The sequence below is a fragment of the Saccostrea echinata genome, unplaced genomic scaffold (assembly GCF_033153115.1).
Source record: "Saccostrea echinata isolate AGI-Se365-2 ecotype Australia unplaced genomic scaffold, CSIRO_AGI_Sech_v1 ptg000054l, whole genome shotgun sequence".
In the NCBI taxonomy this organism is placed as follows: domain Eukaryota; kingdom Metazoa; phylum Mollusca; class Bivalvia; order Ostreida; family Ostreidae; genus Saccostrea; species Saccostrea echinata.
Genome location: NW_026889803.1, coordinates 46,098,071 through 46,118,311, shown reverse-complemented (window position 1 = coordinate 46,118,311; position 20,241 = coordinate 46,098,071). Strand labels below are relative to the sequence as shown.

Here is a 20,241-nt window from a genome sequence, read left to right as displayed (position 1 = left end):
GTGTTTTATAAACACTTCTTGTTTGAAAATTGATAATGATAGACAAATTTTTATATACCCCTGCAAGAGATGCTGATTAACGAATTTGAACTTTGACTTCCTGTATGTTTGTGAAATTTAAGGTTACCTAAACGACTCTGAACCCTGTACGTCAGACAATACGTCTGTGGCAGTAGTCGATCAAGATGTGTCCTGTGTTTTGCCACATGTAATCTTCAATACGTCGGATATTTGGACTCGATTTCAGCTTGCGGATGGACGACCACTTGTACTGTCGGACAAATGTATTTGTGCATCTACATGTGCATGGTTTCTAAACGGTAAGTTGATTTTAAAATTAAAATAAATAGTCATCTTGTTTGAAATAATAAGTTTATTTTTACTTTGCTTTTTAGACACACTACAGGCAAATGGAACAAAATTGCTGAGAGTGGCTTCTCAATGTTATGGAGGATGGTACTTAAGAGTCAGGAAATGTGACGGGTTTTTCGTGTTGTTCTTGGATTCATTGTCTTATTTCTATTCCTCGATCAGTGGTGAAACGGTATGTGTAGGTAAGATGAATTTTTCAACTTGAAGTACCTGCATGTGAGATTTTGAAATAAAGACTAATAGTGGAGTGACAAGACCATCAAAATTTTGAAATCAATGCACCACCCTACCCTACGGCTAATTTGTACTTTTTTGGAAAGGTATATTATTAAGCAATTATTTTCGTCCGGTGTAAAGACGAATAATGACCCCCATAGAATAATGACCGGGAGTCATTTTTCGACGTCGAATAATGACCCCCGGTCATTATTCAACGGCGAAAAATGACCCCCGGTCATTATTCAACGTCGAAAAATGACCCTTTTGCCCATAGAAAGAGTGTCATCACCCTAAAAACCTGCATACCCCACGTGAAGAAAAATGACCCCCGTAGAATAATGACCCCTTGTGAATTAAAGCGGATTAAAGTTGAAACTTTTAGGGGGCAAAATAAAAATAATAAATCAAGAGACCTGTTGGCCAAAATGCTCACTTGAGCTTCATTGCAAATAAATCGATGATATATTGATCTCATTACATTATACAATCATTGCTGTTTTTAACGTCAATTCAATGATTCAGAATCTAGTGGACTTAAAGATTTATCGAGTCCAAAGGGCGAGGAGAGCATTGTTTTTCGATGGTGGAAAATCACTGATCGTCCTGACAGAAAAAACAGCAATAATTGTTTTATTATATGATTCAACGAATAAATTGATACAAACTGATTAAGCAGACATGTCAAGTTTCTTGTTTACATTTGCTCAAGTCCTAACCAAACACAGTGAAAGAATAGGAGTTAACATAAGCATAACCAGTATTAATTTTGCATTTGAAATCTAGTTTTGGTGCAATGTAAAAATAAAATAAATGTAAAAATGTTTTTTAAAAAAATAAATGTCAGGCAGAATGGCGCATTATAAGAGGCAAAAAGTACTTTTAGTTAAAAATATCTTTGATGAACCCCTCAAAAAGTTTATTGATGTAAGTGGGATTTTCTTTTACTCTACTGTATCCAAAAGTTAGGGGTAGGACAACCAGACTTGCAATGACTATTTTCAAGCGGAAAAAAAAAATACGTTCATGGAAATGGAAGGGGGTGGACACCCCGTCCCTGATTCTATGTGCCTGAATGTTATGTTCATCTTGTTCACTCAAGTAGGAGAGGTTTTCTAACTATACTGTATAAGAAAGAAGGGGTGGGTATAAGACTTTCAATGAACATTTTCAAATTAGAAATTGCTAAAATTTACATTCAGAAAAGGGGTAACAATCCCTCCGATTCTTTGTGCCTGAATATTATGTTCACTTGAGTAGAATTCAGATGCAGGTGAAATAACTATTCAGAATTGTTTTCAATCTATTTTTAGTTCAATGTAGGAAAAATAAATCCTTATACATGTATTCACCTTGAAGGTCAATAAAAAAGTCTGTCTTTAATTATAAATTGAAAACATTAATCTATTTCAATATACACTGTATTGAAAATGTTTCCATATTGATTTGACAAATGTATCAGTTTTGAAGTGGATCAAAAAATATTCCTCTTACATGTATGTATCATATTCTCAGGCGATCATGTTACATTGTAACAGACTTGAATGTACATTTTACTGGGATTCTCCTGTACGTATTACTTCTATATACTTGAAAAGAAATTCCCATAGAGTAGACCACTGTTTATAAATAAAATTGAAGACACATTATAAGATTGTATATATTTCAGACATGGAGAAATTTTATGTCCTTCTTATGTTTGTCACGTCTGCTTCATATTTGGACGTTCTACTGACTATAGACGATAAAGACCAACTAACAACTAAATTGTCTGACAAACGGGATGACTTCAACCTTTTCTATTGTCAATTTTCCTTATTTATGAAGTAATATTCTGCAATCATTTGCATGTAATGTTTACGTCTACCAACTTTTTCGATACCCAAGAGCACGATTAATTTTTAAATCGAGGCAGGCTACTGACAGACACATGTAAGTTGATGATACAGGGGTTTCAACAACCAACAGCATTTCGTAGATTCAATGGTCGTATCAATGACCCTGTCAACAAATATACATGTAACCTATAATTGGGTCAATTGTTTGGCCCTTGTTTTTATACTAAATTCGACATCGGAATGTCCCGTTTACCTGACTTATTCATAGCGCTCAAGGCGGGTGTGACGGGACAACAGGAAATGCTTACTCTTTCTAGGCACCTGATCCCATTTTCGGGGGTCCTTTTTTATGCCTTGTTAACAGAATTGTACTGCTTGTGGACATTATAAAATCACCACTCTTCGTTATCCTCACCATTTTTTCATTAAAAAATATATATATCCCCAGTATGTCGTTCACACGAGTTATTACGTCAATTATTTCGATACATTCTACCTCATTTGCACGACTTTTTATGTCATTCAAAATATACATATGTATTACATTGCATAACTTTCCGTATTTATTTCTGAAAACTTATTTCATTCTTTTTTTCCATTCATTTTTTTTTAAAAAGTTGATCCTACTCAAAGCATGCTGATTACTTTGGGAGACATGTTTACCAATGAAAAGCCAAAACATCCCGCTTGTCTGTTATTTAGCTATGAATGTCTATAATCTGTCAAATATCTAAATATGAAACAAATGGAAGACAGTCATAAAGGGAAATTGCGTTAACAGTTATAACCAATAGTAGCCATTTTACGATTTTCAATATGTGCTGAAAAGGCTTAAAAGATAGAAATATGCAGGTAAATGTAATTCCATTTTAATTGCGCGTTCGTCCAGTGTTGGTCAAAAAGGGCATAAAGAAGAATATCAAACATTGAGGTTCAAACCTTGGCATCAATCACCCGTTATAAATTTTGTATCATGCACTCTGTTGGAAAGGGGGTCATTTTTCAACGGGGGTCAATTTTTTATAGGACGCACACATAAAAAAATTACCCTTAGGTCTCTTTTTCTACAAAAAAAATAATTTTTTCTACGGCTGGGGGGTCATTTTTTGTCGTTGAAATATGACCCCCCGGTCATTATTCTATGGGGGGCATTATTCGTCTTTACACCGGTCGTAGAAAAATCTATGGTCAAAATTTAAAATAATAGGAGGTTAAAGATCACTGATTGAAATCTGACCATAATAATGAACATATCTAAAAAGCTTAAGGAATTCGTAAATTTTCCCAGATTTTGCAAGAAATTTGTATGGAAAATTGATTCTTACAGTGAAAATATGAATATTATATAAAAGAAGGAAAATTCGAACCGTAATGATATTGTACAATCAGACAATATTAAGACAGGTGCAAGTATAAACAGTAATTAGGAAATCATAAAGGACAATACCCCCCCCCCCTTTCACCTCAACCCCTAAAGTACGAAATATGACTAAATTTTGAGTTTTGTTGCTTTGTAGTAATATTTTTATTTAAACATTAAACATCAAGTTTTGAATATATTGAACTCTAAAAAGACATTTTCTGTTCCTGAAGCATATTAATCATCTATATGACGTCATACACGTTAATAAAGCATAATAATTAACGTTTTTTGTTTTGTTTATAATTATAGATTCGTTAAACAACTTTATGAATATGAAAGCAGTTTTATCAAGGGTCCTTATACTTCGAAATATACAGGTGTATGCTCGCTGCATAAGGCCTTTGGACATATAGGGTACTTTTAGAGGTCACACCTGTGGTCACAATACAAGAGCCAACCGAGTGCTAAAACTCTTGATATTTTTCGTCTCCCTCATACAAATTGCCAAAAAAAAAAAATATTGATTCTTGTCTATGTTTCGAAAGATTAATATAAACTGATGAGATTTCGAATAAGCGTTAATTCGTAAATTCTGCCTGTTATGTACTCGTATGTGAGGATTTAAGAGCAGAAAGATTTTGGAATTGTATCGGCGATATTGTAGACATTCTATGAAACGGGACAAAGAAAGCATTTTTATTTTATTGACGATATGCATTTGTTAGAGCTGTAATTTCTCTATCTTGTTCACAATTACGTCACTCTACAAGGATATGTTTCATTTGAAAAGCAGAATAGAAACTTGATTGAGCTCACAAAACGATACTCCCGCTCCAAAAGGAGTTTTCGTCCGGTCGGTGATTCTTTAAAAATACCATCGATATTCATTCAGAGTTTAAGAAGGAACTGCGTTAACAAAATGGATACCCCATTTGACAAGAATAATGGCAAAATCCATGTTTTGATATAAGAAATCCCAAATATCTTTCTGATCAAGACGTAAAATTAAACGTGCACAACACAACGGTTTAAAAGAAAGATTAAATATGTGAAAATCTAATAAAATTTTATTCAGTTGTATAGGATTCAGAATAAAAGATGGATATTGGGAAACCCCGATTCCGATGGAAACATAAAATAACAGGTGCTTATTATTAGGCAGTTTGTATTAAAGATTCTATATTAAATACCATAAATTTGCAAGAGGAATTGCGAATAAGGGATGTCCACCCCGAGTGTGCCGGATATACTGATGGTCAATACTCCAATCACTTGTGTACCCCCCCCCCCCCTCTTTTCAAGAGTAAGTAAAGTATGTGATGCATGATCTTAATGAAATATAGTCTTTCCAATGATATACTCAAATATTACCTACATTTTTTGTGAATGTTTCAATAGCACTTTATATAGTTCTTCTCTTTCTATTTCATACAACTTAACATCGCATTTGCATTGCTTACGATGCAGAAAGCAATCTCTAATCACTGTTCAAATAGAAACATGAAATGAAAGTAGCATGCTTGGCCTTTACGTCTTCTTTAATTGAAAAATAAAACAGAATAATTACATTCAAATGCTTATTGATTGAAATTCAGACTTCATTTGGCGTCTTAAGGAGAAAAATTGAAAGTTTGTCAAAACTTGCATATTTTCTCCGGAAATTGAGTGCTTATTTAGATTTGAATTTGGTCTTTTTAAAACTTTAAGGTGAATACAATGAAACTTTTTAGCCTTTTTGATTAAGAGAAGAAGACAATTTAATATTGATCGGTAATCAATCGGAGCCATTATCACAGGTTGTGCTGGGATTCCAGGCGCGTAGCTGCCTATACGCAAATACGCAAGTGCGTACACATCATTTTCAAAAAATAAAATAAGATGAATAAATAAATGAATAAAAAAATTTTAAAAATTGGAAGAGCGAGAGAGAGAGAGAAAGAGAGAGAGAGAGAGAGACGGAAGGTTATTCTGAAAAAAATCTCAGTACTATCCAACAATTTTTTGTATTTCAAATTGTTTTGTGTCATACTGTTTCGAAACAAATTTAATATTATCATGTCTGTATAATCAAATATGAATTTTTTTATTAAATCATTGACAAATTCAAATGAATCATTGATTAATATGTAATTGTTCTATAATACACGGATATTTTTTTTAAAGATCTTTGAGAAATCATAATTCAAACATTTCGTTGAATGCTATGATCTACTCGTATATGATTAAAATACGGTATTCTTTGTTAATAACTAACATTTATTATACTTGTTGTTGAACGTTAATAAAGAGTATATGATACCAAAATATCGGTAAAATATTTAGTCTCAACTGCACGTACAATAAATTTCCATGGAAGTATAAACTTTGTGTAAAAACAATATTACTATGTCTTTAATTTTCTAAAAGGCGAAATGGCATAATTTTTATTTTGCAAGAAAATGAATGAAATATATGGTAAAACTCAGAAGCTTCCGGGGGCTTCGCCCCTGGGCCCCCACAGGGTTTCGTCCTGGACCCCACTGGAGGGGGGGGGTTCAAGGCTGCCCCAGACGCCCTGCCGTTCTCTGAGTACACTTCTTTTCCATTCTGGCTACGCGCCTGGATTCTATAATTCGTTTCCGGTTACAGAAAACGTTTAAAATTTCAGATCAAGGAGAATAAAAAAATATCCTTAGGTCTAATTTGATCGTAAAACATAATTTGAATAATTATCTTTAAAATATTTAGCTAAATGTTCGTAATTTATTACTTTATGTAACTACGTGGAATGTATTTAATTGAAACACACAATTTCTTAAAAAACAAACAAAACAAACAATAATATTCATATTTAATTTGACAATATTAACTTAGATAGCTATAAGTATCCTATCAGGTACAAAGATTTACTTTTTTATGTAATTCAAATGTTAACTTGTGAAGAATAATATCGGCAGACAAAATATACTACCCCACCCCCTTTTCACTTTTATTCGCAATTAAAAAAAAGTTTGACTCAAGAAAACTCTACGATCGGGCGAAAATGCATGAGAAGGGATGTCTCTTTTATAAAATATAACTTTCAGCCGTAGGGTTGTCGGTGCATTAAACTCGTAAAATAAGCGTCTTTTTCTAGCCTTGTCACTGCACTATAAGAATATGGATCCGTGTGACATGGCATATAAGATTTGAAATTAAGACTTAAAATATAAACCAGTGAAATGTCCATTTTGAGCCCTTATACAATGACTCAATGGCATTGAGTTTTCTTTTCTTGTTACAATACGAACCAGACCTTGAAATTTTGACAGATAATTTTTACAAAAGTCAGATGATGTTCGGTTATACTTTTGCAATCCATATTTAGAATTAATAATAAAATTCTCAGTGTACAATTCTGACTTAAGTCTAAAACTTCCTTCATGTTCTCGGGACCAGGTCAATTTTTAAATATTTACATCCACTGAATATTATTTCCTTTATTTCTTATAAAAAAAACCCATTGCCGTTAATCAGTCCATAAACAACACTTAGTAAGCCATCTGCAAGGCTTGTTCCATCAATTATGCATACAATGACACACACACACATACACACACACACGCATATATATACATGTAGATAGATAGATAGATAGATAGATAGATAGATAGATAGATAGATAGATAGATAGATAGATAGATAGACAAAAACCAACAACACTGTATATCCTAAGTGTCGGATCTACTAGTATATAGATACAAGGTCAAGGATTGAAATTTATATAAAGTACTAAAAATGACCAGCGACACGAACAATAGAAATTGTCAAATTTTCGGGACGCCCTGTCCCTTCCTCAGGACAAAGAAAAAAGTTAAGAAGTCATAAAAACAAAGGAAATAGAAAAAAAGAAACGGCTAGCACTACTACTAAACTACCAAAAACTATTTATTTACAATGTTACATTTTTAATTTGAAGTTTATAATCAGTTGTAAAGAAAGAAATCCGGACCGCTATGAAATACGTCCGGTCTCTCGGGTGCACCCTGGTGAAATGCGATTTGACATAATTGAACGAATGAATTATCGCTAATTAACTACGGCCAAGCAGTAAATCGTACACTGCCTTATTCTCTCAAAGTAGCGTAACTTTACATGATAAAAAGAAACCAAAGAAAGATAATTTAGATGTATTATACATGTCATTTGGAAATGTTTTAGGACTGTTTATCGGATAAAAGAAATAATAAACAAAAAATGTAAGCAAAAAATCTGTGTGTGGGTTGTTCCAGAGTTGGTAACACGAATTAACGGTAAAGTTAACACTATATAGAGAGAATAAATTTGTTACAATCAGGAATTGGGTCTAGTTCACGTTCATCCTGGTGAAATCATTTAGTTTGTTGATACAATTAGGGCGGAATGACTTCAGTCTGTGCATCCAGAACTTTTTCTTGCTTTTTCTCTGAGCATCGGTCCAATTTGGATTATGGTCAATAACCACAAGTGTCATGTCCTCCCATTTGTGACCTTCAAGGTTAAAATGTTCCCCAACGGGTTCATTGAGTTTCTTGGTCTTAATGGTCGAACAGTGATTATTGATTCTCCTGTGGAGATCTCCCGTTTCCCCAACGTACTGTTTGGAACAAACTTTACACTGATGAGATATATGCAGTTTTCTGTTTGACAAGACAAATTCCCTAGAATTCTGTAGCTGCGGCCTGTAACGGAGCTTTTAAAGCTGTCTGTGTCAGAGCTGTGCTTACAGAGAAGACATCTTCTGTCAGATCAAGCTCTAAAGCCTCCGTTAGGTAATGGATTGTCCAGTCTGGTTCTAACTACCATGTCCTTTAAGTTCCTCAGGCGCCTGTAGGCAGCCATTGGAGGTTCTTTTGTTAGAGTGGAGATTCGGCAGGTTCTTTTTATAAATACCGCTGAGGTTCCTAAGGATGGGATGGTATGTGGTTACCAGAGGGACCCTGCTGTTATTTTCTTTCTCCTTGTAGAGTAACAGGTTTTGTCTGTCGTGTCCTGCCATCTCATCAATAGCAGTTTGTACATTGTGGGCTTTGTAGCCTCTATTGCATAAATGGGACTTTAGGAGACTGCTCTGATCCTGATATAAGGCAGGGGATGAACAGATGCGACAAATTCTGGTAGGCAGACCCTTAGGCACACCCTTGAATGTGTGTGGGGGATGACAGCTAGTCGGCATGAGATATAGGTAGGAACCGGTGGGTTTCGTGTGGAGACTAATCTCGATTTCGCCATCAATCAGGGTAGATGTAGTATTTAAGAATATGTTTTTGGAATTAGATACGTCTACAGTAAATTTGATAGACTGATGGAAGGTGTTGGCAAACGAAATGAATGCTTCGAGGCCCTCGCGGCATTATACCCACTTCATCTCTATATCGTCAATGAAACTCAACCAGCTAAGGGGCCTAAATGGTGCTTGAAGTAACAAGTTGCGTTCAAGCCTGCCCATGAAAATATTGGCATAAGATGGGGCCATTCTCGTACCCATAGCAGTGCCATTAACCTGCAGGTAATGTTCTCCATTAAACATGAAATTGTTACATTTGAGAACATGTTCAAGGAGCTTGGTAAGGGACTCAGTGGAAGGAGTTTGTATTGACCTACTGTATCAGACTTCTCTACAGGCCTCGATACCCTCATCGTGCGAAATGTTGGTGTACAAAAATGTAACGTCCATAGTCACGAGAAGGGTATGATCTGGAAGACCAGTCGAGGGCGTCTTGTTGATATAGTCTGTGGTGTCCTTGAGATGGGATGGCAAATTTTCTGCATGTGGACGGAGATGCAAATCAATGTATTCAGAAATTTTCTCCGTGGGGTGTCTGATTGCACTAACTATAGGGCGACCTGGCATGCCTTCTTTATGTATCTTAGGAAGCAGGTAAAATTGTTCTGGTCTACAGTCAATAGGATTGAGTGTCTCATAGACATTTATACCAATCTCGTTATTTTCAAACATTTTATCGAGAGTTTTGGTGATAGCGGTGGAGAATTCTTTAGTAGGCTCAGAGTCAAGTTTTTTTTATAGAAACGTTCGTCTGAAAGTTGTCTATGGACCTCCGCTATATACGTCTCTTTGTCAAGTACTACTACTGTAGAGCCTTTGTCTGCTTTCTTGATCACGATGTCATCCCGATTCTTTAATGATTGTAAGGCGAATATCTCTTCCTTACTTAAATTGTCGGGGGTCTTGTCTGGCATGGAAAGGAGTTTCTCAATGTCTGACTCAACGGCGTCAATGCACGACTCAAGGGCTCCACATTTGCCTGATGCAGGTTCCCAGTTGCTTTTGGCCGATAGAGTTTATGTTTCTCTAGGTCGTGCAATTGTGGCTGGGAAGAGTCATATGAATCATCATCGGAGTCATTTCTACAGAAGTGCTCCTTCAGGCGACGTCTCCGAAAGAATGCTCGGGTCCTCTCTGACTTGTTTTCGTCGACCTCATGTGGCGAGGGACAGAAATTCAGCCCCTTAGAAAGAAGTGAGGTCTCCAATTCGGAGAGAGGAACACTAGATTTATTGAGCACTTGACAGATGTCAGGAGTTTGTAAGGGTCCGTCCCCCGTGATTGTCTTTTTGCGCTTGAAGCATCTATAGTGGGGTTTACATGATTGGTTAACTCTGACCTCTGACCGGTTGTTTCTGGTCTGTGGAACACTGTCTCGGAGAAATTTCCTCTTTTGAGTCTTGTTGAGATCTTTGGTTAGGGCCATATTGTAGGTGGCAATAATATTATGGGCTTCATCAAGGTTAGCTTGGGACATGCTATCAGTGAGGGATGATTCTAAGGACATGATATCACTCTCAAATTGTCCTAACTTGTGAATATCCCAAGAAAGACAGAGTGACATCAGTCGTCTAGAACACCTCCTTGTAATGAGTAAAGTGCATAGGATTTCTTTTATCCGATAAACAGTCCTAAAACATATCCAAATGACATGTATAATACATCTAAATTATCTTTCTTTGGTTTCTTTTTATCATGTAAAGTTACGCTATTTTGAGAGAATAAGACAGTGTACGATTTACTGCTTGGCCGTAGTTAATTAGCGATTATTAATTCGTTTAATTATGTCAAATCGCACTTCACCAGAGTACACCCGAGAAACCGGACGTATTTCAAAGCGGTCCGGATTTCTTTCTTTACAACTGATTATAAACTTCAAATTAAACATGTAACATTGTAAATAAATAGTGTTTGGTAGTTGAGTAGTAGTGCTAGCCGTTTCTTTTTTTCTATTTCCTTTGTTTTTATGACTTCTTAACTTTTTTTCTTTGCCCTGAGGAAGGGACAAGGCGTCCCGAAAATTTGACAACTTCTATTGTTCGTGTCGTTGGTCATTTTTAATGTTCTCTCTCTCTCTCTCTCTCTCTCTCTCTCTCTATATATATATATATATAAATATTAAAGTATAACAATTTCATTTATTTGAATAGCTCCGTATCAGGGGTCATGCAAGAAATCAGAAGACTCTGAAGCCGCAGGTGAGTTCTGTATTACGGATCACTGTTTACGTATAATCACACATATCATGTTACATTATCACGAATCAGAAAACTCAAAACCTCTGTTTATTCAATCAAAAACATTATTTCTTATTTCCTAAATCATTTATGTTTTTTTTTATTTTCTTTTTCATTTTTTTTAATTTTCTTTTTCATTTGTTTAATCCTCATTTTCACAGTCAATGGTCTCTTTCGAAAACATACTCCACATTATCTCAAAATTATTCTGACTACTTAAGTACGCAAGTGAGTTAAGGCTAAGTATAGACGTTTCTATGCAAATTTACTAATTAAAACGCATAAAGGCTATTCTTGTCGTACAGAAAAAGTGAAAACTGGTTTTCTAATACAAACTTAGTATCCACATGTGATAGCCAGTTCACATTATGACATCATATTATGACGTCATCGTTCTCTACTACACAAGTTGATAAGGAACATCAACAAAATAGCTTCGGCGCAAGAGCATACCTTATTTTGTTTTACAAAAACAAGGTATAAATAAAAGCAAGATATTCCAAGGATTTATGATATTGCTGCACAAATGTCGACAGTGCAATTGTTAGTTACTATTCATACAGTTTTCAGCGGAAACAGTGTAAAAATTTATAGTCCGGTATAGGTTTCCTCAATTTTTTATTATCAAATGAGAAAGTGCATAGGATTTATGCAAAAATTTTATAAATTTTTAGAATTTTCTACTTATTATTACATTATTTATTTAAAATCAAATAGGATAACCGTTCACGGTAGCTCAGTCGGTAGAGCGCTCTCTCCGTGATCGGGAGGTCCTGAGTTCGAATCTCGGCCGCGACTGACCTAGGTCGATAAAAAATGGGTAGCAACTGTTCCTTCGCCATGCGTTCGGCACTTTGAAGTGAAAGTTGAGGGTCCTTCGGATAAGACCTTAAAAACCGAGGCCCCGTGTCACGGCAGACGTTGGCACGATAAAGATTCCATTGCTCAATGGCCCTGAGTGCCGAGTAAAGGTCAAAATTTTCACCGGTATATGGTGACGTCTCTATATGAGTGAAAAACTCTTGAATGGGACGTAAAACTACATACAATCAATCAAATAGGACATTCCCTTGCGCGGACGCGCAAGTGGTGAAGAGCAATGACGTCATAACATGACATAATTCCATAGTTTGCGGAGAGGTCTCAAAAATTTTAATTCATTGTAAAATTTGTTTTGAGTATTCAAAGATAACAAGTTGTGTGATTTATGACCATTTTACATTTTTCTTTTTTTTTTTAATTCATCAAAACATCCATTTTTGTTGCTAGGCAACGGATGGGAATATTTAAAAATTATACGCTTCTGAATTCAAATTCTAAAAGACAAAATCCTCTGCTTTTATGTTATATACATAGGATGTCTGTATGAGGTCCATCACTGGAGTAATTAGGCATTGAATAATTCCAAAAATCAAGAAAATGCTGAGTCAGCAAAAAAGGAAAAACGTGCATATATTCCCGCATCTATCACAGATATATATTTAAATCTTATTTCTAAATTTTTGATTGTGAAAACTGTTAAGATCACTATCTTGAGAATAACAGCAATGAAAAAGAAATTCTTTTAGTATTTACATTTAATTTGAGCCTGAAATATAAGAGATTTTTTTGGTGCATCGAAGCTGAAAATTGACTGGTTGCTAGGGAAATTTCTTTCCCCATGTTTCCATGGTAACCGTGAATCAAAACATTTTTCTTTTTGCATACATGGTTCATAGGGCAAAAGAAAACTATGTGTGGAAAATCATCAAATTCTGAGAATCCTAATATATCACCTACGTACCTATTTGCATGATTTTTACAAAGAATGTTGTGGGTACTAAGTATGTATGAGAAAATAAATTTAAACTTTCTCTGTATAAAACATATACATCTTATGCTTATTTTAGCTCATTTGCATAGAAACGTCTATATCTAGCGTTAACTCACTTGCGTATTGTATTTTCATTGAAAACGAAGACATTATGAATGTGTGTCCCGAGGTGGGGAGTTTTCACGAGGAAACAGACGATAAGAAAACAATGGAGGCGGTCTTTAAATGTCTATTCCAACAAATTCCTGGAAACGTTGTGTACGACGTCCAGTGGTATATCGACGGAACGCTCCTCGATAACGCCAAATTCACAGGAATCAGTTACAGTAACATCAATGATACAGCCCTACGGACAAAGCACTGGGTGAACAACTTCACTCTGAGTTTTCAGGTACAAATAATTAGAAATGTCACGTTTAGCTTCCAAGTGTGTCGCCATGTGCTGCTCCAGTACTGGTAAAAAGTAGAAAGAAATCTGCTGCTGAATGTCTTGAATCATTTCCTCTTTGTAGGTATCTTGTGCTGTTAAAGCTAACAGTTCAACGTCTGTGGTCCAGGGAGATTTTACTGAAAGTTACCCATATTTTGCAGGCATTAAAGTACAGTAACAGTAATGTTCTTTTCATTGTAATTATTCACTATGGTTTGCAAAAACAATACTTATTTTATTAAACAAAAATATTCAATTTTACAGTCAAGTCAGCTCCAGTATTTTGTGTTTGAGGGGGAGACAATTCAGATAAGTCTGGAGGCTACAGTGCCATTCAGTTGTCCATCTACTCTGAGTGACGCAATGAAAGCCTCCCACTGTAATTTCCAATTCTACATCTGGACCCCTGGGGAGGGAAAGTGTGTGAATGGTCTTACTAGTAATGGAGTGGCCTTCAAGGATAACCCTTGTGGAGTTACATTTGGTTATAAAGACAAAACGGCATCTATCAGTGTCACTGGTTATATTGACGGAATGGTCAATTTCAGGGAGAGAAAATCTACCTTGAGGATTGCTTCTACCAGAAATCCAATGGATTCCACTGGAATATGGAACGGAGTAAAGATTCCAGACATTATAGTAGGTTTAATTCAACATTTGGTTTTTTTTATTCTTTTTTCTTTTTTTTTTATCTTCAAAAGTACACATTACAATTTTCATTTTTCCCCGCCGTGAGAATCCACTGTTACTTTATACTTTCCTTTGAGTACCGTTTTATGCATTGGGTTTCAGCAAGTTCCTCAATTTTCTTTTAGTCATGTCTATAAGGATAATTTCCTTAGCTGTGAAAATGTCTTTTATTTTCAAGAAATACATTATGTTACATTTTATTCTTAAGTTTATTGTAAAAGACAAAGACGTATTGGTATCTGGTAAGTACTGTGCTTCTTACACGGATCCCCATCAAAGAACATTTGACGGAATGCGCTTCTCCAACCAACGGGCCGGGGAGTTCTTGTTGTACAGACACAAGATTTTGCCCTACACCGTATGTAAATTCACATTAAAGAAAACAACTCTATCATTGTCTATCATTTTGCCTCTATTAGCAATTTAACGAAATGCATGAAAATTCTGTAAATATATTCTGTTTATTATTATTTAAGGTGCACGCTTTGTATTCCACCTGTATCTTGAGGCGCGCTACGTGTAACTGCGGTATCGCTATTAGAAGTGGCGGGAGCCTCTTTTCTGTTCGCACATGTGCACAAGTCTCTACAACACTGACCAGAACTTTATCAATTCCAGAGGAAAAAACCGAAATTTGCAATGATGACGATCTACGTATTCTAAAATATTGGCCTTATTACAAGGTAATTAATGGATTACATAATGTTCCTCCCACAAAATGTATACTTTGTTTCTTTAGATTTTCTCTTACATTGTATTATACAAGCTTCGTTTTTCAAAGTGAAATATGTCTACGTATGTGTGATTTACACACCATTAACTCACTAAATAAGAATAAAATGTCCAAATTAAATTTAAACAAAAAATCATAAAAAGATTACGTCCAAATTTTTATATATACATGTAGATGTACATTTTATCTTTCATTTTGTATACAATTGGTTTAAACCAACTCGATGATGTCGTTTTCATCATCTTGATATCGATGTCGTTTTCATCATCTTTCTCATCATTTGTTTCTGTCGGGGGTTAGTCAAATATGACTTTAGACAGTTTTATTATTATTTTTTTATTATTATTATTATTATTTTAATTTTTTTTAAATACTGGAACACCTTCCAGCAATTTTGAATTTTTATTACGAGAAGCAAGTTTTTAAAACTTTTTTTCTTGTCTCCAATCAATTTCTTTTTTCTTTTCTTCATGATTTCCATCTTCGCTAGCCAAGGGTTTTCGGTCCGCTCTGTTCCCCTTATGGGGAGCAGAGCGGACCGAAAACCATTGGCTAGCGAAGATGCATGACTTCTTACCTATTAGTTCGCGAAAATGATTAAATTACATGGTTTGATTATAGGTTACACTTCCTAGCGGTACGGAAGTGTCATTCACAATTTCCCGGTGGAGTAATTGGATGGGTAGTATTCGGATCAGAGCCTCTATTTCAGATTTGGGGGAAACGGAGGGTTTGTGTGGACTTGTTAATGGTAATGCCACAGATGACTTTATTCCTAGAAATGGACAAATTCCTACAGATATAAATTCCTTTGCAGAATCGTGGAGGTTTGTAATTCAGTTACATGAAAGTTAATCTATTTCTTTTTTTTAAATTTCACCAATAGTTTATCAACATGATGACATGTAAACTATCTTTATATCTTAGTATATATAAATATATAACTATTTTCTTTTTTCTGCAGAATACCAAGGGACTCTCCTGGTAAAAGTTTGTTTGTAGAAAATCCCAAAATTTTACGACAGTCCTTTTCGTAAGTTAATATTTAAGTTTATGAATCAAGATACGTTCCATCCTTCATTTTATTATCTTTTTAATGTTCAGATTATTTTGATTATAATTTTGCAAATCATGATACCAATTTCTACATGTACCACAGCTATTCATCTCAGAGCAACAAAGAGAATTATTGCACGTGCCCGTCCGATGAGCCACTGGATCCTTACAATCCAGACTTTGAGTCTCAGAGTCAGGCCCACTGTAACCAGACAACACCTAGTTCTGTGTGTGGAAGTCAGGTTTCCATGGTGATGGATACCTCTTCCTGTGGCACTACCTCACGTAGACGAAAGCGTTCAGTTGAATCGGATGATGTTGGGGATTCTACTGTGCTTACCTATACCAGCGACTTCGATGAAACAGCTGTTTTCAATGTATGTCATGATTATAAATATGTTACTAAACATATAAACTTATTTAAGGACAGATGATGCAAACAAAAAAAGGAAGTCTGGATAGGTATATATTTTTGACCTATTTTGTAAATGATGTAAATAAATTTCTAAATTAGTAAGAAATGGTAAACTTCCTATGGTATTTAAAGTTCTACTTTTCTGCAACCATCCTTATTAATCTGCAGATTTTGTCACTTTATATCCCTTTGTTTTGAAACTTTGAAGGAAAATTAAATTCTATACGATTAAACTTATTCATTTTACTTATTCAACTATGACTTCAGTTGTTATTTTCAAAATTTTTGAAAAAAGTTTGTATCATCTGTCCATAAAAATATGTTGCGAATATTGAACTTTAACCTATATCTGTTATCTTTTATTATTGTACACCTAAAAAAGTTTAAAATCAGTCATGCCTTTTTTTTTTCCTTGTATATTTTACAAATATAGCACTTTCATGAGGTCGATCCATTGAAATATCGACTTCACAGAAAAGCATATCAACCGAGCATGAAGTGCGATGTCGATATGCTTTTCTGTGAAGTCGATATATCTATGGATTGACCGAATGAAAGGGCTACATTTGTTATATTATTTTTTAAGAGATTCACAAAGACAAAATTTGAAAATAATGGAAACATTTAAAATTAAGCTGTTAGATATGATTGTGATTCCTTTCTTCTGATATAGTAACTTAGGGAATTTACTCATTTAAAAAGCTACATTTGTTTATTGTTTTGTATCGATTTATGAAAAACATGTCTAATATGTTTTAATATAAAGTAGATTCAAGGCATTGTTACATCTTACCAATGATTACAGAACATCACAGTTATAAATAGGAGTTGAAGTATAGTATATATTCTTTTTTCCAGAAACTTCAAGTCATACACTTTATTAGCTATTGTGAAGTCAACAATTTTGTTGTTTACAGAAGATTGTTTCAAATTTTAGAAACATCAAGTCGATATGCGTTTAAGAATCTTTGAATAGTAACACAAGTCGTTATGTTGTTATATACTTGATCATGTGATCAAGTTTGAGCCAATCAGTCAATTCAGCTTGGAATAAATTATATATATATATATATATATATATATATATATATATATATATATATATATATATATATATATATATATATATATATATATATAGATAGATAGATAGATAGATAGATAGATATATGTAAAATAGGTAAGTAACTGGATCAATGGATGGAACGCCTCATCAGCCATGAAGTACTGTAAAGACGCGTTCACTTTTGACACCGCTGTGGAGACATGTAATGTACTTGTCAACATCTCTTCAGAGTCCTATATAGACAGTTGTGTGGAGGATATCAAGGTTTTTATTCTTTTGTTCTCTTTCATTTCTGGTAACGTATATTTGACATAACTAATTTTCAAAATTACCGACTGCATAGCATGCCCTTTTCCATATACATATATCTTCGAGACAACTCAGTTTGTTGCATCAGTAAACAAATATTTATATTCTATGTGAGTTTTTACAGAATGATTTCAAATTACAAATCGTACAAAATATGGTCATAGTATCATAAGATACTTGAAGAAAGCTGAAAATGATTTCAGATGTCTGGTAATACAACATGGGTAGAGGATACGCTGGACACACTGAAAGGGGCGTGTCTCACAGAGGCCAAGAAACGGGAAGTGTTTTATACAAACTCCACCTCTAACTCTTCCTCTGAAGTGGCAATCATCCAACTGATCACAGCTCAACTATGCCCCGCCAACTGTTCTGGAAATGGAGAATGCAAAGATGGTACATTAAGGGCCTTAATTTATTACCCTTAGTTTATTTAAAGTCTATTCAATAAATTGTAAATGCAACATAATTTAGTTTAACGTTTAAAATATAAATAACCATACCCCTTTTATTCTATATCAAGGTATCCGCCGAAAATAAAAGTCGTGCTTGGACTCGATAGAATCATTGTCTTTACATTGCTCTATAGCTGATTTTTGAATTTTGTATTATTTATATTTTAAAAAGCCATGTGTTTCTGTCATGATGGATTCATTGGAAGTGATTGTTCTGTGCGTGTGTCAGTGCCACCTACCGTCTTTTCTTTGCCATCCAATGGAATTTGCGACACAAGACAACGATCATGTCAAAAAACAAATATTGTTGGCAAATTTTACTCTGAAAATGTCATCGCAAAATTGTTTCATTTTGAGGTAGGATATTTAATTCTTACTCTATATATTTATTTCTTATTTACAATGGTTAATAATACAATTTAAACTAGAAAAAAATATTTCTAAGATAGGAGAAATGGAGTCCTCTGATTTTTACTCTGTTACCACAAATGCAACTTTCCGTCACTTCAACCTGATCACTGTGACGTTGCCTACCGTTTCCGAGTCTTCACGACGTCGACGTCGCTCAGTAATGGATGATGTACATGGATGGAATATCTCACTTAGTTATGATGGTATAACATTCAGTGATCATGTGACTTTATTGGTGTATGACAGTCAGAGATACTCGTGTGACATGAAGACTCTAATATGCCAGAAAGTGGTATGGGAAAGAAAGTGAAATTTAAGTCTCATTTATTTTTGATATTTTAGCAAACAAGGATTTAAAATTACATGTATTTGAATACATGTGTTTTAGATTAATTCTAAATATATTTAATTTGTAGTTGAGAGTAAAATATATTTCAGATAAGCGAGCCTGGATCCTCCTCCAAATCAGGTATGATAGAATTAGCTTTACATTCTTATTTATGGTACATTAGCTAGAATGTGCGTCTTAGTTTATCCTACTCAAATCTTTGCATTTTTTTCAATTTTGTGAACCGTTTATGTCTTTTTAAAGGGGGGGGGGGTATGCTCTTACCGACAGGACAGACAAACTGACAAAAACACACGACAACGAAAGTTTATACATCAGATCTGTACAACTTGCATTACTTAAAGAAATTACATAAAAGATTACTATAATGTTCAGCTACATACTTGACTATATTGTAGGTCCTGACGTCAACATCCCTGCCATCGCTGGTGCTACAGGTTTTGCTACCGTAGCAGTAGCTGTAATTGTAATTGTCATTGTTTTCATCAAAAAGAAAAGGTTAGTCGTGATGAAATTATTTTCAGAAAATTACCAGGTAGTGTTGATAAGTGCAATTAAATTGAGACAATTTTTGGCTTACTTTGACTGTATACTGTAATGTTGTGAAGATATTAAGATTATGAATTTCAAAGAGCTTGCAATTTAACTGATATTCCATATATAAATTTCTCTTTAAGTGCGCAGGTGATTTTGTTTTGAAAAAATATTTTACTTGTTTTATGCATCTTTTATCCACATATTTATTTTTGTGTATTCCAGGTTTCCAGAAGGTCGGGCCCTGTCTGTCATAGGTATACAAATGGACGACGATTTGAAAAAGATACCAAGAAATGACACTGGGACTCTGTGGGTGAGGGACACTGATTACAATCAGCCCATATCGTCCTTACCACCACCTTCTAATGTCTACCAAAAGAAACGAGAACGCACTGATATCTCTCTGCATTTTAAAGATAATAATTAGTCTTTATTTTGAAATAAGACATTAATTTTGATAACTCTGAAGCGTGAAGATCGCACTGTTGCGAATATTTATGACAAAGTGATCGAACTTTATTTAGGAATCGTTGGTTTACCCTCTTGTCAAGTTTTGATTATTTTTGTGATAAAATATTTAAGACGTGAAAGTGGTTTTTTATATATGAAATGCAGAACTAAAGGAAGAAGACATACATGTATGTGTGATCCTGATGAATTCCACTCA

General features: G+C 34.5%; 1 protein-coding gene across 1 annotated transcript in view; it reads left to right on the top strand.

Moving 5' to 3' along the window:
- The first annotated feature begins 131 nt into the window (after positions 1–131).
- Positions 132–20,241, top strand: part of LOC133204936 (von Willebrand factor D and EGF domain-containing protein-like) — a 46,127-nt gene continuing 26,017 nt past the window's right edge. Inside the window, exons 1-11 of the mRNA XM_061340677.1 lie at positions 132–320; positions 396–554; positions 11,224–11,271; positions 13,270–13,514; positions 13,636–13,722; positions 13,818–14,192; positions 14,452–14,601; positions 14,720–14,926; positions 15,598–15,803; positions 15,941–16,009; positions 16,136–16,409. Coding sequence (XP_061196661.1) covers positions 13,275–13,514; positions 13,636–13,722; positions 13,818–14,192; positions 14,452–14,601; positions 14,720–14,926; positions 15,598–15,803; positions 15,941–16,009; positions 16,136–16,409 — 1,608 coding nt within the window. The 5' untranslated portion in view covers positions 132–320; positions 396–554; positions 11,224–11,271; positions 13,270–13,274. The remainder of the gene's footprint in view (positions 321–395; positions 555–11,223; positions 11,272–13,269; positions 13,515–13,635; positions 13,723–13,817; positions 14,193–14,451; positions 14,602–14,719; positions 14,927–15,597; positions 15,804–15,940; positions 16,010–16,135; positions 16,410–20,241) is intronic.